Raw genomic sequence first — 20,156 nt, 5'->3', positions numbered from 1 at the left:
CAGAAACGAAACTTGGGCATGGTCACTGCTGAGCAAGCCCAGAGCACACTTAGACACACAGCCTTGCATGAGATCATAGTAAACGTAGACTCGTTACATTCAAATTTGAGGTTGACAACTTCTGTAAGGGAGCAATGAAATCAACATCGTAATACACTATTTGTAAATTAGTAAAGGCATGTCAAAGACATGTAAACGTTCAGAGTAACTCACCTATTTTACACCTTTCTCTGTTTCTTCAAGTACTTGGTTTTAGGGAAATGGCGTCTTCGGTCTTTCCTGTTTCTCACCATCCACCCAGACATCCACTTTCTCGTCGTAAAATGCAGCGTAGCCTTTGATGTCAATGCACTCCGCAAGTGGACTACGGTACCACCAAACGATATCCTCAACGAGGTTTCCATTCTTGGGCAAGCGGACTGAGTAGTACGAAGCAACTCCCTAGCCAAGAAAACATAAAATATATGAGTTAAACACTGAACACGAAGGGAAAAGGAGATAAAGAAGGTAGACCTTGTACGGGCATTGCGTAGTGAGACTTGAGGGTTCCAGTAAGTCAAGACGACAATCTGTCTTGGGGATGTACGTCCGGATTGGTAGGCCTGTCTCGAAAAGCAAGCGCGGTTTGTGGGTGTTGGCGACTTCTACGCCGTTTACTTCTATACGGACGTGTCTTGATGATTGCAGTACGTCGACCCTCTTTAATAAGTAGATATAAGAGAGTTTCAGTACGATAAGATAATACTATGTGAAGAGTGCGAACCTTGTATGGATCTTTGGGATGCACGAAGATTTGTTCTTCCTCCTCAAACCAGGCATCCATCGAGCCGAAAGTCACTTTTGATAGTCCAGAGAGGTCACCAGCGCCGTCAGTGTACTTAGTAACTGCCTTCTTGGCTACTCTCTCGCCAACGACGACGTCATAGCTCTGCTGATTTTCTTCCTTAGTGTCATCCGGTACTGATGGTTGTAAGAATTCCTTCTTGATATCTCCGCTTGAAAAGAAGTAAGTTGGATAATAGGGGTGTTCCCAGCTGACAGAACCAGCGGTTAGAGATGCTATAGGCAAGTGGAATTCGAGGGATGGACTGAGACATACACGAGTTTGGCTTTCTTGGTGTCGACGATGTACTGTCCACCGAACAGGACCCTCACGCGCTTGAGGGATGGTTCAATATGCGGTTTCGAAGAGAAAGGCGGCGCCATTGTGGTCAAACGTCAGGAAGAAGGAGCAAGAGCTTCTGAATAAGACATTATATAGCGAAGGCGCAACGTCCGAATCGCACGTTCTTATTCATCGCCGAGAGTGTTTGTAACCAGAACTTCTTCTCTGCTAAATCAGCTGGTCAATTGAGTCATTGAGTCAACTTTAAAGAGGGGCTTCCGAAGACATGCCTTACGCAAGCACGGTACTAATAATGCACGTGATCGTGACGCGACGCGACACGCGTCTGGCGATTCACTGTTTGCCTTCCACCAGATCGTTGGCGGAAGATCTTCGGCAGCTAAGCGCTTGCGTTTCCACCAAGAATGAGCTGGGTCGTGGATGATAGTGAGGATGAAGATAGCTTTGATGCTTGTAAGTTTCTAGTCCGTTTCAATTCACCACACCAGATTAACGACGCAACGATTTCAGCTCTTGAACCTCAAGAGGCGCCAGTGCAATCTCATTCTGTTATTTCCGAATTCAGTGCGCACGAGATAGTGCTTCCAGAATCGAATCAGACCTCTCCTATTTCAAACTTCACAACGCTAGACAATGCGGTCCATCGTCCTGATACTACTACAGACGGTATCGTCGTGGCTTCCACGTCTGTTCCCACCGCTGCTGGTGCTGAACCTGCGCCGGTCAAGCCTAAACGACCCAAACCTCGTCCTGCGTATAAAGGCCACTTAGCAGGCTCGGACAGCATCGAGCAGAGCACTTCTGCTGCCTCCGCTATTGCAAATGCTATCAACCAAATTGGTCCAGGATCATCTCACGAGCCAATCGTTGATGCAACTTTTTCTCTTGATATTGCGGAGCGAGCAAAGACACGGAAACGGAATACCACCGGAAGTTCTGCGAAGACCCCTATCAGCTCGAAAGACGCAGGATCTATCATCGTCGAAGGATCATCGAAAGATATTATTATTGCGATCTCTTCAGATGGCGAGGATGAACCCAGTCCAAGTCGGGTTGACTTCACCACTCAATCTCGGCGGCAGGAACAGGCCCGATCATCCCAGGCGTCTTCTAAGATATCCCATATTCCAGCGTCTAATGCGCCAACTCTTCTTCTGCATTCTGATTCTTCCTCCGCGGTTCGTATCACACGGGCTCCATCTCCTTTATTCGATCAACAACACCAGAATCCAGGAAGTACGCCCCCTTCGTCACCATTCCAGCCACGAAAGCCAAAACGAAGGCTTCTGGACGAGGATTACACCTTCTTTGACGATGGAATTAGCGCCGACCATGATACAAGATACTTGCCAGAACTAGCTAAGAAGGACGGTGAACCGAGCACGAAGAAGCAAAAACGAACGAAAGAGAAGAAACCTCGCGAAGGGAAGTCGAAGGCTATAGTCGAAGGGGACGCCGTAACAGCCACGAAGGCATCAACGAAGAAGCGTGCGGAAAAGTCAAAGTCAGCGTCGGAACAACCAGAATTCAAAAGTAAAGAGTTTGTGGACGACTCGGACGACGGTGAAGAGGACGACTTGCTCCTCAGGCCCAGCGACCACTGTAAGAAGTCCGAGACGACATCCTCCTCCGTTCCGCGCCCAAGTTATTCCGACCCGGCGAGTATGGAAGTGTCTGTACAAGCATCAATCAACAAGTCGGCTCGACCTTCCGGGCTGGTGTCTGCGGTGTCCACCCCAACAACAACAAAGACGGTGGAGCATTCTGCTTCTATTCCCCCCTTTATTTCTGTGTCTGTTGGACCTTCGGCTGGCGTTTCCGAGGTGCCGTGTACAGACGCTCATGTTTCTGCATGTGTTTCTGCGCCTCCACCTGTACTCCCACCCCCACCGTCCATGTCCCGCATGTCCGAGGTAGACCGATCAAGCCCGGTAAAGAAGCGTAAAAAGAAACGTAAAGATGCCGCCTCTGTTGAGACTGGCAGGGAAGCTTTGGTCTCGTTCAATATGGACATTGATGTCGGTGTTCCTGCGGAACAATCTCTCGCTGGGCAATCGGAGGTACCTATTAAGGGGCCTACCAAAAAGAAACCCGGAAGACCCAAGAAAAAGAAGAAAACGGAGATGCAGGCTTCAACGGCGGACGAAACGAGAGGTCAGGGCGCTTCATCATCTTCAGCATTATTGTTACCACCGAATGACGCGGAGTCGGCGGAGCAAAGCATTTCTATGTCTACGTCTAAGGAAACTCAACAGCAGAAGAAGAGACTGAAAAGCAAGAAACATGGAACAATCGTTTCATCAGACGAGGATGAGGTGGAAGGAAATCCGTCCAAGGTCATGGATAACGTTGATCCGGTTGGTGTGGAAGTTGACAAGGAAAGTCGGGGCGATGATAAGGTGTGTTTCGGAGTTTATCATAACATGATATCCATATCCATTTCTTGCGTCCTTCGTGGGGTATACAATGTCTAATCTAACTTGTCTTATATGTGTAGGAGAATGAACCTTTGCCTTCTCCGAAAAAGCAGCCAGCACAAGGCGTGTCGACTCCTCATCCACCCACGACACATCACCAGTCCCCAATTCCGGATTCAAGATTAAAATCAAGAGCATCATCAACAACAACATCACACAACCCACCCAGGCGCGACTCAATGTCAGCTCTCATCCGCCGCGTCTCCTCCAAAGTCCACTCCCCACTCAACTCACCCTCACCCTCCTCTAACTCCCACTCCTACTCACACAGCCCACTAGCCAAATCCTCCCGCCTAGCCCTCAGCCGCATCGCTCCCCTCCATCCAAACCGTCGTACACCACCCCCAGCACCCCCTCGTCCTCCGCCACCAAAGAAGAGCAAGAAGATGTTAGAGCTGGAGGAGAAGTGGGAGATGGAGCTTGCAGAGAGTGTTGATGGGTGGGCGTGTTTGGGGGACGAGGAGCGTGCGGCGCTGAGGAGGGCGAAGAGGGATAAGGAGTTGGGGTTTGATGATTAGACGAGGGATGCTTGATGGATGGACCTTTCTTCTTTGTCGAGTTTTGTGCTTTGTTTGAATGTTGTGCCGACCTGCGTATCGTTATTGCTATTAAGTGCTGTTGCTTTCGTTTCTGAGGAATACTGGATGGTTAATGCACCTTGAAATTCGTGACTCCTAATACCCCTTGGTTAAGTAGTACCGAGTAGATTGACTAGCGGTTGTCGTTCCCGGCACTTTCGATCCCAAGTTCCTCGTTCAAGCGAGATATCTCTGAGAACGCGACTCTCAGCTTGTCCAAGTCGGCGTCGACGCTTTCTGCCCGATTTTTCATCTAAGTACATGATCATTATTAACCCAGCTTGATAGACCCGAGTCATTCGTGAACGTTATTGAATGGAAGTGTACATACTGCAGATATCGTATCACTTGCTGCGATGAGTTCATGATGGTGGTTGTATACTAGGGATTGACGTTCACTCTCGAGTTGTCGGATTTCTGAATGATGATCCATCAATATTGTTACATTAAGAAAGTGTTAAAACCGTGTGTTTAAGGTAGGCAAAACGCACCAGACAACAGTTCGTTCTCCCGTTTTAACAAACCCGAAAGGGAGGACGTCGTGATTAGTTGCTCGTAATACGACTTTGCGTCGAACGCAGGTGAGTCTATCAACGAAAACATAGCACCCATTAAACACACATATTAATATTTACATTTCCTCAAATAGCCGCAACGGATAAAAGGACGAGGCACTCACCGATGTCCATAGGATCCAACGGCTTATTAGGCCCACTCAAAGGCGGTGGAGGGCCTACACCCAGTCCATAATGTTTTCTTAATAGATCTCGTGCCCGAGTCTTCCCACCAGAGCTAGAAACTGATCTGGTGCTGGTTATGTTGTTATTTGGATTTGAAGTTGTATTTAAGGAAGGAAAGTTCTCGGGCGGTTGGTCGTTCCATCCAACAGTAGCAGTATTAGTGCCAGAGCCTGCGTTGCTAGTGTTGTTCGCTGACGACTTCCTCGGTTGAGGCTGAGATTGGGATTGGGATTGGGATTGGGATGCACCGGGAGAGAGAGGCGTGCTTGCTCGTCTGGGTGTGCTACCGCTCGAGCCCGCGACTGCAGAGAGGTTAGAGGCGGGAGAGGGAGTGTGAGCATGCAGGTTGAGGGCGTCGGGGCGGAGTGGAGAAGGTGGAGGACGGGGAGCTGTACGTTGGCGGGAGGGAGTACTGTTGGGTGTTGAGGATGCTGAATTTGTCGTGGACATCGTGGTCAGTGCAGAACTTTTCTAAGCAGACTGAGCAGAGGTCCATAGTACATCGTAAAGCCCGTCGATCTCGTCGATCAATCTAATTTATCGACTAGTCTTTGTCTTTTACTAAGAGCACTGCTTTCCACTATCCAATACTGTTACATAACTAGAGCTACTACAGTATGCATGCGGGAAACAGGACAAGGACTACAAAGCTAGTATGGATTAATTCGAGATACTTCTAAACAGGAGAAAAACTAAACACACCGGTCTAACACATCAGCACCCAACAGAGGATACATAATTGCGAATGTTAATCAAGCACCAATGTGCACCAGGTTGACCCATCGCTCTGTCTGTACACCATCTTGCCTTCGCAATACCAAAACAGCATTGCGAAGCGCGGCTGCAGACCGCTTATATCTCACTTCACCATCTTCATGGTCCACCATGTATGAATAGACCTCTTTGGCAAGCAATGGCCCATCCGGATCATACATTTCCCACAATGTCCCGATCACACTTCGAAAACCACAGAATTGCATAGCAGCAGCTAGGTGGATATTTTCGTCGATCGACGGGGATGGGTGCTGTTCCGCAGTATGACAGGCAGAGAGAAACGCAAACTCGGCGTTCGGAAGGTTAGCTCGGATGATATCGAGCAACGTCAATGCGCCATCGGAGAGCTGGAAAGAAGAATCAAACGGTTTGGGGTATGATCCAAGGTGCCCGTGACAAGCAAAGTGAATCCACGTCACGTCCTGCAGACGCTGCAGGACTCTTTCACGGTTCGCCCTCTCATTGAGCAATATTGTGCGAGAGGGAACGTAGCTTCGTGTGTGGCCCCGAATGGCACGAACTTCCTTTTCGGTCGATACAAGAGTTTTGGTGTCACCAACGATAAGCATTGCAGGATCAGCCTGTGATTCCCTTGAACGAGCATCGATGAGAGCTCCAAGTGTTGGGGTATACGATGACACATAGCTGTCCAATAAGTACTTGATTGTGCCGTCCTCACCTTTGAATGGCCCTGCCGCATGAAAAGGGAGGGCGGAAAGCATAGATGTAGGGCACCACCAAATGCGCGATTCCTCAGCAATCCCAATCTCCCTTAGTTTGTCGACAACCTTGGAGACGACTCTATCCCATAACATCTTCATAATTTTGACGAGCCTCTCATCATATCCGGGCGAGCCAGCTGTAAATCTCTGTCGCCATTCCCAAAGGTCAGCACACGACTTGATACTATCCTCAAAGAACCCTTCATCTAATGGTATGGAGACAACCGGTAAATCCTCGCAGGAAAGAACGACGAGTACATCGCATCGATACCTGCTAAAATTGATAACAATCACTGGACCTTCCGAAGCCGCCTGCTGAAGTACTTTAAATGGCGTGGTTGCAAGAAAGCTCTCATAGCCAGGAACCTGTCGTATCTCATTGATAAGTTCCTCCTGTTCGATAGAGAGTTGCCTCTTCAGCTTCAGCTGCTCCTCGAACAAGATCTGTTCCTTTTGTACATCCAATACAGATAATCCATTCCCGGCCATGCTTGAATCAGACTGTGGCAAGGTGGTTGATGTTGCAAGATTCTCCAACTGCTGACTAACATTCCTGCACCTGTCAGCAAGACCTCTATTTGTTCCAGCGAGGCGATCTAGAGGCGTCCTAAAACCACGCATCTGTGACCAGAGTAAACCCCTTCCTTGCTCAAGCATCTCTATAGCCTCCTCAAGCCTGCCTTCCTCTACAGCATATGCCACTGCATCTGACGTGAGCTGTCCGTAGCTGCCTGTCCCTCTGAGAAAGTCGTGTTGTGTATGAAGAGTGGGGCTAACAATAAGAGCACGTTGAAGGAGCAGTATTGCTACCTTGTAAGCTCTGGACACAGTATGGTGGGCATGATTTCGAGCAAGGTTGAACCAAAGCATAGCAGAGCTTAGGCGGATTACAAAACTAGAGAACTCATGCTCGGCGGCATGCTCAAGTGTTTGCAAAGATTCTTCAAAGTTATCCATGAGCCCAAACTTCCTGAAGCGGAGAAACAAAGAACTAGCCAAGTTCGTCAATGACTCAGAACGACCGGGGTGGCCATCGGGGCGAAGTTGTAGTGCAGCACGATGATACTCGATCGCCTCATCGAGTTCAGCAATTTGTCCATGCTGCTTAAACCGAGTTGAAAGTGAACGTGCAAGAATACTGAGAGACCCTGAGCGATCAGAATGGCTGTCGGGCTGGAGTTGCAGAGCAGCACGAGAATGATCGATGGCCTCATTGAGATCCACGGTCCATCCATGCTGTTCAAAACGAGTTAAAAGGAAGTCTGCAAGGTTGTTCAGAGATTTAGAACGATTGGGATGACCGTCGGGGAAAAGTTTCAGGGCAGCACGATGATACTCGATAGCCTCATCGAGGTCCGCAGTCTGTCCGTGCTGTTTAAATCTAGTTTGGAGGGAAATCCCAAGGTTATTCAGAGACGAGGAACGATTGGGATGGCCGACGGGACGAAGTTGTAGAGCAGCACGATGATATTCGATGGCCTCATCGAGGTCCGCGGTATGTCTATGCTGTATAAATCGCGTTGCAAGGGAATTTGCAAGGTTATTGAAAGACGCGGAGCGATCAGGATGGCTGCCGGGACGAAGTTGCAGGGCAACACGATGTTGCTCGATGGCCTCATCGAGGTCCGCAAGCTGTCCATACCGCGAAAATCTAGTTGTAAGAGAATTCGCAAGGTCATTCAGAGAACCGGAGTAATCGGGATGGCTGCCGGGGAGAAGTTGCAGGGAGGCACGGTGATGCTCAATAGCCACATCGAGGTCAGCGGCCTGTCCACACTGTTCAAATCGAGTCACAAGGGAATGGGCAAGGTTATTCAGAGATCTAGACCGATTGGGATGAGTGTCCTGGAGAAGTTGAAGGGCAGTACGATTATGCTCGATGGCCTCATCGAGATCCGCGGTCTGTCCTTGCTGTACAGACCGGATTTGAAGAGAAGAGGCAAGGTTAATCAGAAACGCGGAGCGTTTGGGATGGTCACCGGGCAAAAGTTGCAGGGCGGCACGATTCAGCTCGATGGCCTCATCAAGTTCTGCAGTTTGTCGATGTTGTTCAATTCGAATTTGAAGGGAAATCGCAAGGCTGTGGAGAGACGCGGAGCGACGAGAATGGCCGTCTGGGCGAAGTCGTAGAGCAGCCCGGAGGTGCTTAATGGCCTCCTCTAGGTCTTCTATTCTCCTGCATTGCTCGAATTGCACACAAAGTAGTCTCCCAAGATTATCCAGTATGTCGGAGTGACGCCGATGTCTTTTGGGACAAAGTGCGAGTGCAACACGAACATGGAAAATGGACGAGTCAAGCTCTTCCTGCTCCCGTGATTGCTAGAAGCGCCACCAATGTTCAATGGCCAGCTTGTAGAGTACATTAACGATCAATTCGAGGTCCACATAATACTCCATGTAGAGACGGAATTGCGATGATGATTGTCAACAGTCCCAACTCTCTTGGTAGCTGGCTGAGCCGCGGCATTGTGCATTACAGTCGTCGATCGTGTCGATCAATTTATTTCCTCGCAAAGAAAGAATAGAGTCTTTCAACACTTGAAAGCCATGGTTCGCTTCAAAGTACGTTACCCACGCACTCACTGCTATCCTATCCTATCCTGACATATAAGATATAAAACAGAACAGATGGCTCCTCGTCGAGTTCATCCCTATCGCACTGGATGGTAGTGCATCGTACACAACCTCTTCTTCCTCAGAGGGACAAGGACTCACAGCTAAACACATCTACTCCACACTCAAAGAAAACGTCCTCTCTAACTTTGGTGATGTCGGCTGGGGTGCAGTCGGGTCTTCTCTAACCGGTACGCAGCCATTCCTATCTTAATGTCTCGTAGAAACACTGGAACGGAACCATTCCGTGTTTGTTTGGTCAACAGTGAAATACTTCTCACCAACGACGAACCTATGTATCATCCGAGTTGCTCGGGACCATCATCGTATAGCATGGGGTGCAGTTACGCTGATCAAAAAGATGCAGGGGAAAGTGTACTTGCCGTACGTTGTACATGTTTCCGGTGAGGTTCTTCTCATTCATTCTTGACTGAAGCTAATTATTTTTATTGCGAAACGGTGAAATTGTGACAGGGACGATCAAGCACGCCCAACTCGCAGCAATACAACATAACAGAGAATCAGTTGCTCGGTTACGAGCTTTATCTAAACTACCTCGTAAGATACTTTCTTTCTTCGTAAAGAAACTCAAAAAATACAAAAACAAATGTAAGCTAATTTTACTTCGTTTCGACGCCCGTCTAGCCATGTACCAGAGTAAACTCGACGAGTACCTAGAGTCGAGCGCTAAGGAGATCGAGGCTCTCCGCGACTGACACCACGCAAAACTCGACGAGTAAGTGTATTGAGGTTCGGTGCGACTGACACTGCACAACAGAAAGAGGTCTCGCGCAGTCAGAGTTTCGCCTGTACAGAAACAGACACGAACTCCCTCTCCCTCTCTAACTCTCTCGTTCCCGTTGGCATAGCCCTCCTTCGAACCTCCCGCTCAGCCCACTCAACAATTCCATCAACAAGCCTCTCCACCTCCTCCTTCGAATTCCCCGCATGCAAGCACACACGGACTCGATCTTTACCCTTCGGTACCGTCGGCCACGATATGGGCCGTGCGTTGAGCCCGAGATTGCGGAGGTGTATGGAGAGAGGGCGAGGGAGGGGTGTCATTATTGGTATAATTGGCGCGTGGAGTTGTAGTTGGTTGGTTTGGTTTGTGTGAGGAGAGGTGGACGGGAGGTCTAGATGAGGTGGTAGAGCGATTAGGTGAGGCGGGAAAGGGGAGAGACGGTAACGGAGGAGGTCTAGTGTGTATTTGATGAGTGTCTGTAGGTTGTTTGCGAGCTAGCAGATCAAATTAGACCCGTACGGTGTATGGGTGGATTAGCTACTCACTTTTGTCGTGGTACCGTCTTCTAATAGATCGAACGAGCAGTTGATAGCAACTATGTTTGCGCAGCTGAGTGCAGTAGTGTATATCAACGGCCTTGCATAGTTCAATAAGTAATCTTTCACAAGTTGACTCGTCAACACCACCGCTGTAAAAACAACGCATAGCATCATCAATACACACATTAAAGTCAAAAAAAGTGAATATATGCATCGCAGACTCACCTCCACTACTCCCCAACGCCTTCCCAAACGTACACAACCTCGCAAACACACATCCCTCAAGCCCATAATGCGCCACCAATCCCCTCCCAAGTGGACCATACAACCCCGTAGCATGCGCCTCGTCAACAACAAGATGTGCGTTTTTGCGTGGAAATAATTCGATGAGGAGGGAGACGATGGATGGGAGAGGAGCGAGTGTGCCGTCCATGCTGTATAGTGCTTCTACTGCTATGAAGACGCTGGAGGAGCCTTTGAGTAGGGATGTGCCGTGTGATGGGGAGGAGAGGAGGGAGAGGAGGATGCGACGGAGGGAGGGGAGAGAGTTGTGTTCGAATGGTATTAACGTCCTATCCTCTTCACCTCCAGAAGACCGAACAACCCTCGAAGCCCTCAACCCATCATGAACACTCGCATGCACAAACTCATCATACACAACTACATCCCCTTCCTGCGGTATACACGCAAACAAACTCACATTCGCGTCGAACCCACTATTAAACAATAGTGCCGCTGGTGCATCGAAATAGGTTTTCAGCCGATCTTCAAGTTGGTCGTGTCCGGAGGGGTTGACGAGTAGTCGAGAGCCACCTGAACCGAGGATTGCTGGTGAGCGCGAGAGCGCGCTGAGGACGCGTGTGCGGAGAGGTTGGTAGGATGTTAGGGAGAGGTAGTCGTTTGAGACGAAGTCGACTAGCTGCTGCTCTTCGTTTGTTGATGACGGGTCTGTTGTAGGAGACGTTGGCTCTGGTAAACGACGCAGGATGTTTCGACGACGACGCGAGTCGAGTGCTGCTTCGAGTTTTTCATTCAGCGAAGACATGTCGGTAACGGTAGTTCCAGCTTGAGTACTAGCACTGTCTTTCTAATAGCATATACCCAGACAGATATAGAGATAGAATAAAGTTCGAATGACGGGGAGAGCGAGACGTTCCAACTCGTTACACAGCGAGTACGGACATGAGTGAAGATGGTAAGTACTGAAGAAGAAGAAACGAACAAACAGAGAACGTTGACACCTCGAGCGCGGCATGATCAGAACGGGCCAAGGTCTATCAACATCGATATGTCCGAAATGAATGATGATCGGCGGATAAAGAGCGTCGTTAGCACTTCCGGTGTAGATCCCATTCCGCGTCTCTTCCTCTCTACCTCATCATAATCTATAATCCACACCCAGTAGAAGTGAAATCACCGAGGCGAACGATAACTTGTGTATATTCAAACATGATTTGAACACCTACCAAAGTGCGCGCATACGATGAATAAAAATAAATATTGAAGCTCTAACACAAATAACAATTCTCATGAAACCACTTGCGCTATGCAGCCTAATAAGAATACCATGGAAAATGTAAGGCTCAATGGTATGAGATTCAATTACGAGCCATCTTCCGGCATCCTTGATCGAAGGAATAGCTTGAGGTACATATATTTTATGATAAGGAAGTGTATATGCAGCACCACTTGTCTTGGTGATAGTTTCCCCTTGTGATTCAGACTGACTGAATTCCCTGACAGAGCAGAGGAAAAAACTTCCAGTCACTGCTCTTCGTATCTCAGTCTCGTATTATCACACTAAGGTGAGTGTTCTATGTCCTTGAGTACATTGTTCAAACTATATTATTATTCTATCTAGCATATAAAATATTATCCTTTTTAAAGTAAGTATCGTTACTTCAATTCTAAATAGCTGGCTTGTACTACAGATTTGATGCGCAGCACCATAGAACAACAGACTTAATTAAATTAATGTACTTGGTGGATGGAGGCGAAGATTGATGCTGTAACCGAGTATCTGTGGTTCCGTGGGAAGTTCATCTGCGGACAGCCGCGCTACGGATGGCGGTTTTGGTGACACGATTCTTGCGCAGTTCCTTGGTCTATAGGGCTTCATCGAATTTCTTTCAAGTCTAATAACTTCTTACATTGCCTTCGTTGTTGTGGAGGGTAAACAACTGCGCATGGCCCGAAAAACTTTTGTTCTTGTCTGGGGCGGACTTCGCGGAGAGTGATGTGTTCTTTAGTCTTCCATTGAAACATCTGGACAACTGGATTCGTGCTTCTTGCAACGTCAGGCTGCGCTCCGTTGCTACCCTGGATGTGTTTGTGGACGAATTCACCTTCGGAAAGGGAAAACATTAGTTCTCTCTTACTCTTTTTTTCAAACATATTTGATATCCGGACAATAGCTCTGGAACTCAACGTCATCTTGTCGACCAAATGTCGAGCTCCCGGAATGTATTTTCAGATCTACCTTGTTCAGTTGAGCACATCCAACTGCGGCGGCCAACGCCTCTACCTCGTTGCCTCTATCCTCCGTGTCCGACTTTAACGCGTTTCCCTAAACACAGCATCCTCGATGTCGATCATAGCGCTTCTAGCGTCCTTTTACGCGTCGGCAGTGCGGCGCATATGTTTTCAGTCTACTTTGACGAGTTATGTTTATCCTTCGCCGCAGTCTCAGGACGCCGTTGCTCGGTTGCTTCATGTCGGTGCCGACGAGGAATGCACGGAAATGAATATAGTAATTTCTGGTACAATGCTTCAAACTCAGTGATACTATTGACCAGTCTCTAATGTTTTCGTTATGCATGATTGCTGATGCGTTCTTACCATAGCCTGCAATATCTGGAATGGGTGAAGCTGGAATTGATGGTTCTCCAGTCCAATATGTGTTGTCGTTTGTTTTAACCCTCAATTTGAACAAAAATGAACTTCAAGTTGCACCGCTTCGGAGGACGGTGGAATAAAAAATTGTATCCGCGCATGAACGGCTGAACTGGACGGCGGTCCGCAGCAAGTATTTTCGACGTCGCAGTCTTTTGTTTTTAGACTAAGCAACATATGTGGTTAGTGAGGAAAAAGGTATAAAAGCCAGAGTAGGAGCGACGATACAGAGCAACAATCTTCTGCAGTCTTAACTTCTCTACCAACCGCACCTTCAAGTTTTCGATAAATATGCTTTTGAAGCAACTCGTCCTTCTGGCTGTCATTGCCGCTGCTACCGCTGTACCGGTGAGTATAGATAGTGAGGGACAGAGAAAGATATACTCAATGATGTTCAGGTACCGCAAGATGGACATGCTCTCACGACAGATGCAGCTCCTCCGCCTCCACCGGTAACCACGCATCTACCTCCTTACGGAAAGCGTGATACCCAGGATCCTCCCCCGCCTCCGCCGGCGACCACACCTCCACCACCTCACGGAAAACGCGATAAGCAAGCTCCACCTCCGCCCCCGGTGACTTCGAAGGTTCCGCCTGCTCCTCACGGGAAGCGTGATGCCCAGGATCCTCGCCCGCCTCCGGTGACTACCACGCCTGCCCCACCTCCTCCGGCTACAACATCTCCGTCGCCTCACGGAAAGCGTGATGAGCAAGCTCCACCACCACCAGTGACTTCGAAGCCTCCACAGCCGCCTCACGGGAAGCGTGATGTCCAGGATCCTCCCCCACCGCCGCCAGTGACCACGCCTCCACCTCACGGAAAGCGTGACGCGCAAGACCCGCCTCCGCCTCCTCCGGCTACAACACCTCCCCCACCGCACGGGAAGCGTGATACTCAGGATCCTCACCCGCCTCCTCCGGCTACAACACTCCCGCCGCCTCACGGAAAGCGCGATAAGCAAGCTCCTCCTCCCCCGGTGACTTCGAAGGTTCCGCCGCCTCCTCACGGAAAGCGTGATGAGCAAGCTCCACCACCACCAGTGACTTCGAAGCCTCCAAAGTCGCCTCACGGGAAGCGTGATGCGCAGGATCCTCCCCCACCACCGCCAGTGACCACGCCTCCTCCACCACACGGAAAGCGTGATGCGCAGGACCCGCCCCCGCCCCCGCCTCCTCTAACGACCACGCCTCATCCGCCGCACGGGAAGCGTGATGCTCAGGATCCACCCCCGCCTTCAACGACTACACCTCCACCTCCGCCACCGAGCCGAGCCCCTCACAAGGACAATGCCTAACGCCCTGGCTAAGTAATGTGAGGCATTTCAACGATTCTCGCCCCTTTCTTTACTGATTCTTTTCCTGTCACGAAGATCAGGTCAAGGAGCTCTATGAAGGAATCAGAATGTTTTAGAATAGGCCGCATGGTCGGACAGTCATTTTCTCTTGAATCGAATCTTTAATTCGTTCTAGTTTCACTCTTCTCATATAACTACTCTAATATATGAATATTGTACATTTGAACTGAAAATTTCAACATACTCATATTGAGTACAAGTAAAGGAACCTCAACTCTCGAATCTTGCTGTATGTTCTTGCTGTATCCGAGCACAGATGGTTACTGTGTTTTTCAAAGATGTTGTTGCACACAAATTTCGTACACCACGGGGTTTGTCAATGCTCATACAACTCTCAACCAATTTGGATCAAAAAGGCTGCTAAACTCATGCTTTAACCAATGTTTCATACTTGATATGTATATTAAAGCATTTGTGCATGGCACACCAATGAGTCACGAAAGCAATGTGCCATAATTTATGGCCCACAAATATGTCCGAACGACTGATAGCTGTGGATGAAGAGCGTCGTTGGCCCAGGCATTTCCGGTAGATCCCGTTCCGTATCTCTTCCCCCCTGTATCATTATCCATAGTCAGTAAAGTCAAATATACTGAGGCGAATATAACTTGCCTATATCCAAATATAACCTGGACACCCATAAAAAGCATGTGCATGCAACGAATAAAACATGAAGCCCTAACTTGAAATAGATCCCATTTCTCAGCATGCAACATTGCTGGGTGGCATGTCCTGACAGTAGTGCTCTGCACTGTAGCATAATTTACAGATACACCTGCAGTGTATACGCTTACGCACTGTATTGTAAGAGAAAATTTTAGCTGAAAATACAGGTGTATATTTACGTGCGTATGTGTATACCATAAGTAAAAAATTTCCGTATATGCTGTATACGAGTATACAGTATTACTAAGCATATTCTCTAATTAAATACTAAGTTTGAGTTTCTAAACCTCATTTACTTTACTTATTTATATACCAAATCATTTTAATACTATATAACAACCTTGTTTAACTTAAAAAGTACTAGTATGAGTACTACAGTTAGTATGGTTACTACAGTACATCACATGAAGGTTTAGAGCTGTCACGTGATATTAACTCACAACACTCAACTGTCTTATTTCTGTGTGTAAACAGTACTACAATACATTTTCTTAGCTCAGTAATATTAAGCATTTGTTTTGAAAGATGATAGTGTACTTTTATGAGCTATTTTAATGTAAAGTATCTTGTTATATTTGGCACAGTGTATACACTGTATACACTGTATATAGAAGTGGCATATTGTATATGGGTCCTGCTGACCCAGTTTACACCTGTAATTATATGTGTGTATGTGTATATGTGGGAAATTTTATGTGTGTAAGTGTATACACTATGTGCAGAGCACTACCTGACAGACCTACTATAGTCTGAAAGAGGTACTCAACCATATATTTCATCTCATTAATGTTGATAACAAACTCAACAAGGTTTGCACTCAGCATCATCAGTATATTCCTGACTCCTCTACAGTGCAGGAATGTTGTTATCATGGATAATTCCCAAACAACAACAACAAACTTTGTTAGTTGAGTTGCATACTGTGTCCTTAATAGCTAGGACATATATGTAATACAAGGCAGAATGAACTCCATTGTTAGTGTTAGGAGGTTATGTGAGAGGCTTAGAGGGATCACACAAAGAGGGGGGATAGTGGACTCAGCTTCCTCTCTGGCTTCACTTCATTGTCTGTTGATTAGTTAGTCTACATCAGGAAAAAGTCTAAAAGGTTATATTACATTATAATAGTGTGAAAAAAGTAAAAAAAGTAAAAAAAGTAATTTACATATTATTGGACCTCAATTTCTGATAAAGTAGTATAACTTTGTATAAGGTACTGTAAGGTTTATTAATGTAATAAAAGTACATAAGGGTAATACCCCTTTTAAACATATAAAATGTATAATATTGGACCTCCCTTTTTTGAAATGTATTGTAAGGATTACCAAGTTTTGAAAGAGTAATACATGTTTGTAATGTTTTACAGAGACTATACATAGTTATTATTTCTTAATAATAATAATTTTCCCTTACATCCATTCATTATTAAAATAACAAAAATCAATTATATTAAAATATTTGTATAATACATTATTATCTACAATAATTAAGGAAAATAAACTGAAACACATACATAGTACAGCCTGTGTCAAGATTTGTACAGAGAGTGAGTGAGAGTGTTCATGTTTGCTGTAATGCAAATACAAGTAGGTAGAGGTTGGGATTGGACCAGACTTGAGTAGCAAACAAGTAGTGTCAATTGTCAGGCCCATCCCTTGACCAGATCCAGACAGACCACCAGAAAGTAAGAGCATTAAGAGGCTCAACAGTTATGACTGTGTCTACAGTTGAACCTGTCCTTACAAGCACTCTACATCACCTATCTCAAAATCACCAAAGTCTGCCATCTCCACATTGTACACACTACTACACCTTGTGTACAGATATCTGAACAGATAGTTATACAGTAAACTATTGGTAGAGAGCAAGTTGAATTCACTGTAGTTGTCAGAATTGGTAGTAGATACTAATAAAGAGACACTCACATTACTTGTAGTGTATAATGAGCTGCCTCTGCCTTATTCTTTTCCTAACAGTATCTGTAACAGAAGAGGAAGAATGTGTTCTTAGACTGTTTAATATAGTCTTCAACACTATACTTTGGTTGTTGCTTGGTCCCTGTAAGTTGAATAGTGTGTGTGTACAAATTGAGGTTGAGCAGGTTGTAGAGGCTGAGACTGTGCCTGTAAGACAAGTTTAGAGTGATTAGCAAGTAATAATAAGAGATAAAAGGTGGGTGTACTACAACAGTGTATAGTAAGTGTGAGTAGTGTACTAAGGTTAGGATCCAGAGTATTAAACAAGCTGATTTGAGTAGTAAGTAAAGCTGTACCTGTTAGTAACAGTGTAGAGAGGACCTGAAGGCTCAGTAAGGGGACTCAGGCTACAACTATCCTATATAACAGAAATACAGAACATGAGTACTAGAATGTAGTCAGAACTTGTAGAACAGATAGAGAGAGAGAGTAAGACAAGTGTAAGGTATATAGAGTAAGTTGAAGAGTACAGGACTATCTAGAGTAGATAAAATCAAGACTACAGGACTAGTCTGATCTTGTATACCTATATATACTAAACTATACAAGAGTACTCAGGGAATAGTGAGCTACTAAGAATAATAAGCTATAAAGAATGAAAGAAAGGAAGGTCAAAAATAAAGGTACAAAGAATGAAGGGATAGACAAAGGGTAAAAGACTATAGAATGAACAAAGAATGAAGGGGTGGACAAAGGAACAGAATAATAAAGTAAGGAGGGGTAGTAGTAAGAGTTATAAGGAGAGTCAGTCTGTATATAGTCTATAGACAGTACTCCTAAGAGACAGAAGTCCTGAGTTCTAGTATAGAAGGGTGTAGAACCTGTAGAATTGAAGGTGTAAGAGTAGAGAACTATAATAGTGCCTGTATGTACACATTACATACACCTTCAATTGTGAGACATAGTCAGAGTAGAGAACTTAGTTATTATGTACAATTGTAAAAGTGTATCTTTAGAGCATTCTAGCTTAAAGGGAGAGGGTAATGTGAGTAATGTAAACAGACTCAGTCTAGGAGGGGTAAGTAATAGTTACTACTTACCTTATTCAAAATAGTGTTATAAGTAGTACTAAGGAATGTAAATGTGCTTAGGGCAAACCTGTTAAGAGTAATGTTAAACATAGAATGTACAAAGGAGTAAAACATGTACAGTGTTAGGGAGAGGGTGGTACAATAGGAGTAGTTGTACATAAACATTGTTATAAGTATACTTGTGTATGCTTGTCAATTCTTACTTGTACTATAGAGTAGGAAGAAGTACACAAATGTATAAAGTTATTAGAGAAGTTGTTCAGTATTAGTTAACAATACAGATATGCAAATGTGAATTCAAAAAGGGAGACAAACATAAAAAAAGGAGAACAACAAAGGGGAGACAATGTAAGTAGTAGGACAAGGAGTAGAAGGAATGGAAGGGAGACAAAAAGTTGAGAGGAGAGGAATGAGCAACTATTGTATAGTCTATTATAAAGTAGACTAGATACTTACTACTTTATATTGAAGGACAGTATAGTCAGCTCAGTAGTACAACATACAATCTGAGACTCTGTACAGGTACTGTAATAGTAGATTAGAGAGACAAGTTACAGTAATGTTTATTGTCTGTGTTGTTACACTTAGAGTACCTACTAGAGGATGCTTACAAGTAAAGGACTAGGCTAGAGAGAACAAAAGTAACAACATAGTGTTAGGGTAGAGGGTTAGACTTAGAGAAATGGTGGAGGTTGAGAGAAAGAGTGACAACTGTAATTGTATTATTATATGCTCTCAATCTTCAGTGTTGATTATGTAATCAATGTTTGTAATAGTAGTGAAGCTGTAAAACAAAACCAATATTATATTTAAATGTAAAAGGAAAGTACTATTTTACTTTATAATACAGTTGATAGTAATCTGACATGTTTATATTACTTTTAACACATTAATATAGTTTTTACAAGTATCTGAATACCTTATACAAACAATATAAAATCTTTTACAAGGTGAATTTTAGTCTGTCTTCAAAGTTATAATCTAAGTATAATACTTTAGCTTATAATATAAGGTTATTATAATGTATTCAATGAATTGTAATGATTCATAACACTCTTAGAGTCTTTATATACATTAATATACCTTATTTTATCCTTATAGTTGTGTTCTGACTCTTACATATGAATTACAATATATATAAAATACTAATATTTCTTTAAATAGACTGTAATTCATTATATTTAAATGGACTTTTTCCTAATGTATATATACTATGTAAGTATGTCTCAAATGTAGAATGTATGATAGAATGTATTCTATTATTACTTGTCATCACTTGTAATGTAATTTATATTATCTGAGATATACTCTTGTGTAGTCTCATCTTAACACTCCCTTTCAAACTCTTACTAGGTCTAGTAGACTTGTAAGATGTTTGCTTACAGTATGTATAGATAGTTTAATCATTATAACTGTATTATATAATTGTTTGTTTGTGTAATGTGTTTATAACTTAATATAGTTAATAATAATAATATTAGTATTATAATAGTAACAGTATAAAGGGGACCTGAAGGCTTAGCAAGGGGACCCAGGCTACAACTATTCTACACAACAGAAATACAGAATGTGAGCACTAGAACATAGTCAGAACTTGTAGAACAGATGGAGAGAAAGAGTGAGACAAGAGTAGAGTATATAGAGTAAGTCTAAGAGTACAGGACTATCTAGAGTAGACAAGATCAAGACTACAGGACTAGTCTGATCTTGTACACTTATATATACTAAACTATACAAGAGTACTCAGAGAGTATGAGCTACTAAGAATAATAAGCTATAAAGAATGAAAGAAAGGAAGGTCAAAGATAAAGGTACAAAGAATGAAGGGATAGATAAAGGGTAAGAGACTATAGAATGAACAAAGAATGAAAGGGTGGTCAAAGGAATAGAATAATGAAGTAAGGAGGGTAGTAGTAAGAGTC

General features: G+C 44.9%; 6 protein-coding genes across 6 annotated transcripts; 2 read left to right on the top strand and 4 right to left on the bottom strand.

The window, feature by feature from the left end:
* Positions 1-92: 92 nt before the first annotated feature.
* Positions 93-1,284, bottom strand: FOMMEDRAFT_102952 (DUF427-domain-containing protein). Its single transcript, XM_007263124.1, has 5 exons — positions 1,100-1,284; positions 764-1,034; positions 514-699; positions 214-441; positions 93-156 (listed from the first exon to the last, which is right to left on the bottom strand). The coding sequence occupies exons 1-4, from the start codon at positions 1,204-1,206 to the stop codon at positions 253-255; spliced, it is 753 nt and encodes a 250-aa protein (XP_007263186.1). The 5' UTR covers positions 1,207-1,284; the 3' UTR covers positions 93-156; positions 214-252.
* Positions 1,285-3,844: 2,560 nt separating this feature from the next.
* Positions 3,845-5,371, bottom strand: FOMMEDRAFT_102949 (uncharacterized protein; the record flags this gene model as incomplete). Its single annotated transcript, XM_007263123.1, has 6 exons — positions 3,845-4,192; positions 4,261-4,434; positions 4,513-4,598; positions 4,673-4,768; positions 4,861-4,980; positions 5,170-5,371. 5 exons carry the CDS (start codon positions 5,369-5,371, stop codon positions 4,315-4,317), a joined length of 624 nt encoding a protein of 207 aa, XP_007263185.1. The 3' UTR covers positions 3,845-4,192; positions 4,261-4,314.
* Positions 5,372-5,673: 302 nt separating this feature from the next.
* On the bottom strand, positions 5,674-8,721 carry FOMMEDRAFT_76365 (TPR-like protein; the record flags this gene model as incomplete). Its single annotated transcript, XM_007263122.1, has 2 exons — positions 5,674-6,843; positions 6,886-8,721. Coding segments are annotated over 2 exons (3,006 nt in total), but the record flags the coding sequence as incomplete, so codon positions are not given.
* Positions 8,722-9,204: 483 nt separating this feature from the next.
* Positions 9,205-11,444, bottom strand: FOMMEDRAFT_165585 (PLP-dependent transferase). Its single transcript, XM_007263121.1, has 6 exons — positions 10,540-11,444; positions 10,321-10,463; positions 9,676-10,269; positions 9,505-9,588; positions 9,295-9,434; positions 9,205-9,219 (listed from the first exon to the last, which is right to left on the bottom strand). The coding sequence occupies exons 1-3, from the start codon at positions 11,357-11,359 to the stop codon at positions 9,826-9,828; spliced, it is 1,407 nt and encodes a 468-aa protein (XP_007263183.1). The 5' UTR covers positions 11,360-11,444; the 3' UTR covers positions 9,205-9,219; positions 9,295-9,434; positions 9,505-9,588; positions 9,676-9,825.
* Positions 11,445-12,898: 1,454 nt separating this feature from the next.
* Positions 12,899-13,289, top strand: FOMMEDRAFT_152251 (uncharacterized protein; the record flags this gene model as incomplete). Its single annotated transcript, XM_007263120.1, has 3 exons — positions 12,899-12,940; positions 12,998-13,063; positions 13,158-13,289. The coding sequence occupies 3 exons, from the start codon at positions 12,899-12,901 to the stop codon at positions 13,287-13,289; spliced, it is 240 nt and encodes a 79-aa protein (XP_007263182.1).
* Positions 13,290-13,497: 208 nt separating this feature from the next.
* FOMMEDRAFT_26069 (uncharacterized protein) lies at positions 13,498-14,501 on the top strand (the record flags this gene model as incomplete). The annotated part of the gene is made up of 2 exons (XM_007263119.1): positions 13,498-13,554; positions 13,605-14,501. 2 exons carry the CDS (start codon positions 13,498-13,500, stop codon positions 14,499-14,501), a joined length of 954 nt encoding a protein of 317 aa, XP_007263181.1.
* Positions 14,502-20,156: the final 5,655 nt, after the last annotated feature.

Source organism: Fomitiporia mediterranea (assembly GCF_000271605.1).
Source record: "Fomitiporia mediterranea MF3/22 unplaced genomic scaffold FOMMEscaffold_2, whole genome shotgun sequence".
In the NCBI taxonomy this organism is placed as follows: domain Eukaryota; kingdom Fungi; phylum Basidiomycota; class Agaricomycetes; order Hymenochaetales; family Hymenochaetaceae; genus Fomitiporia; species Fomitiporia mediterranea.
This window is presented reverse-complemented; position numbering and strand designations above follow the sequence as displayed.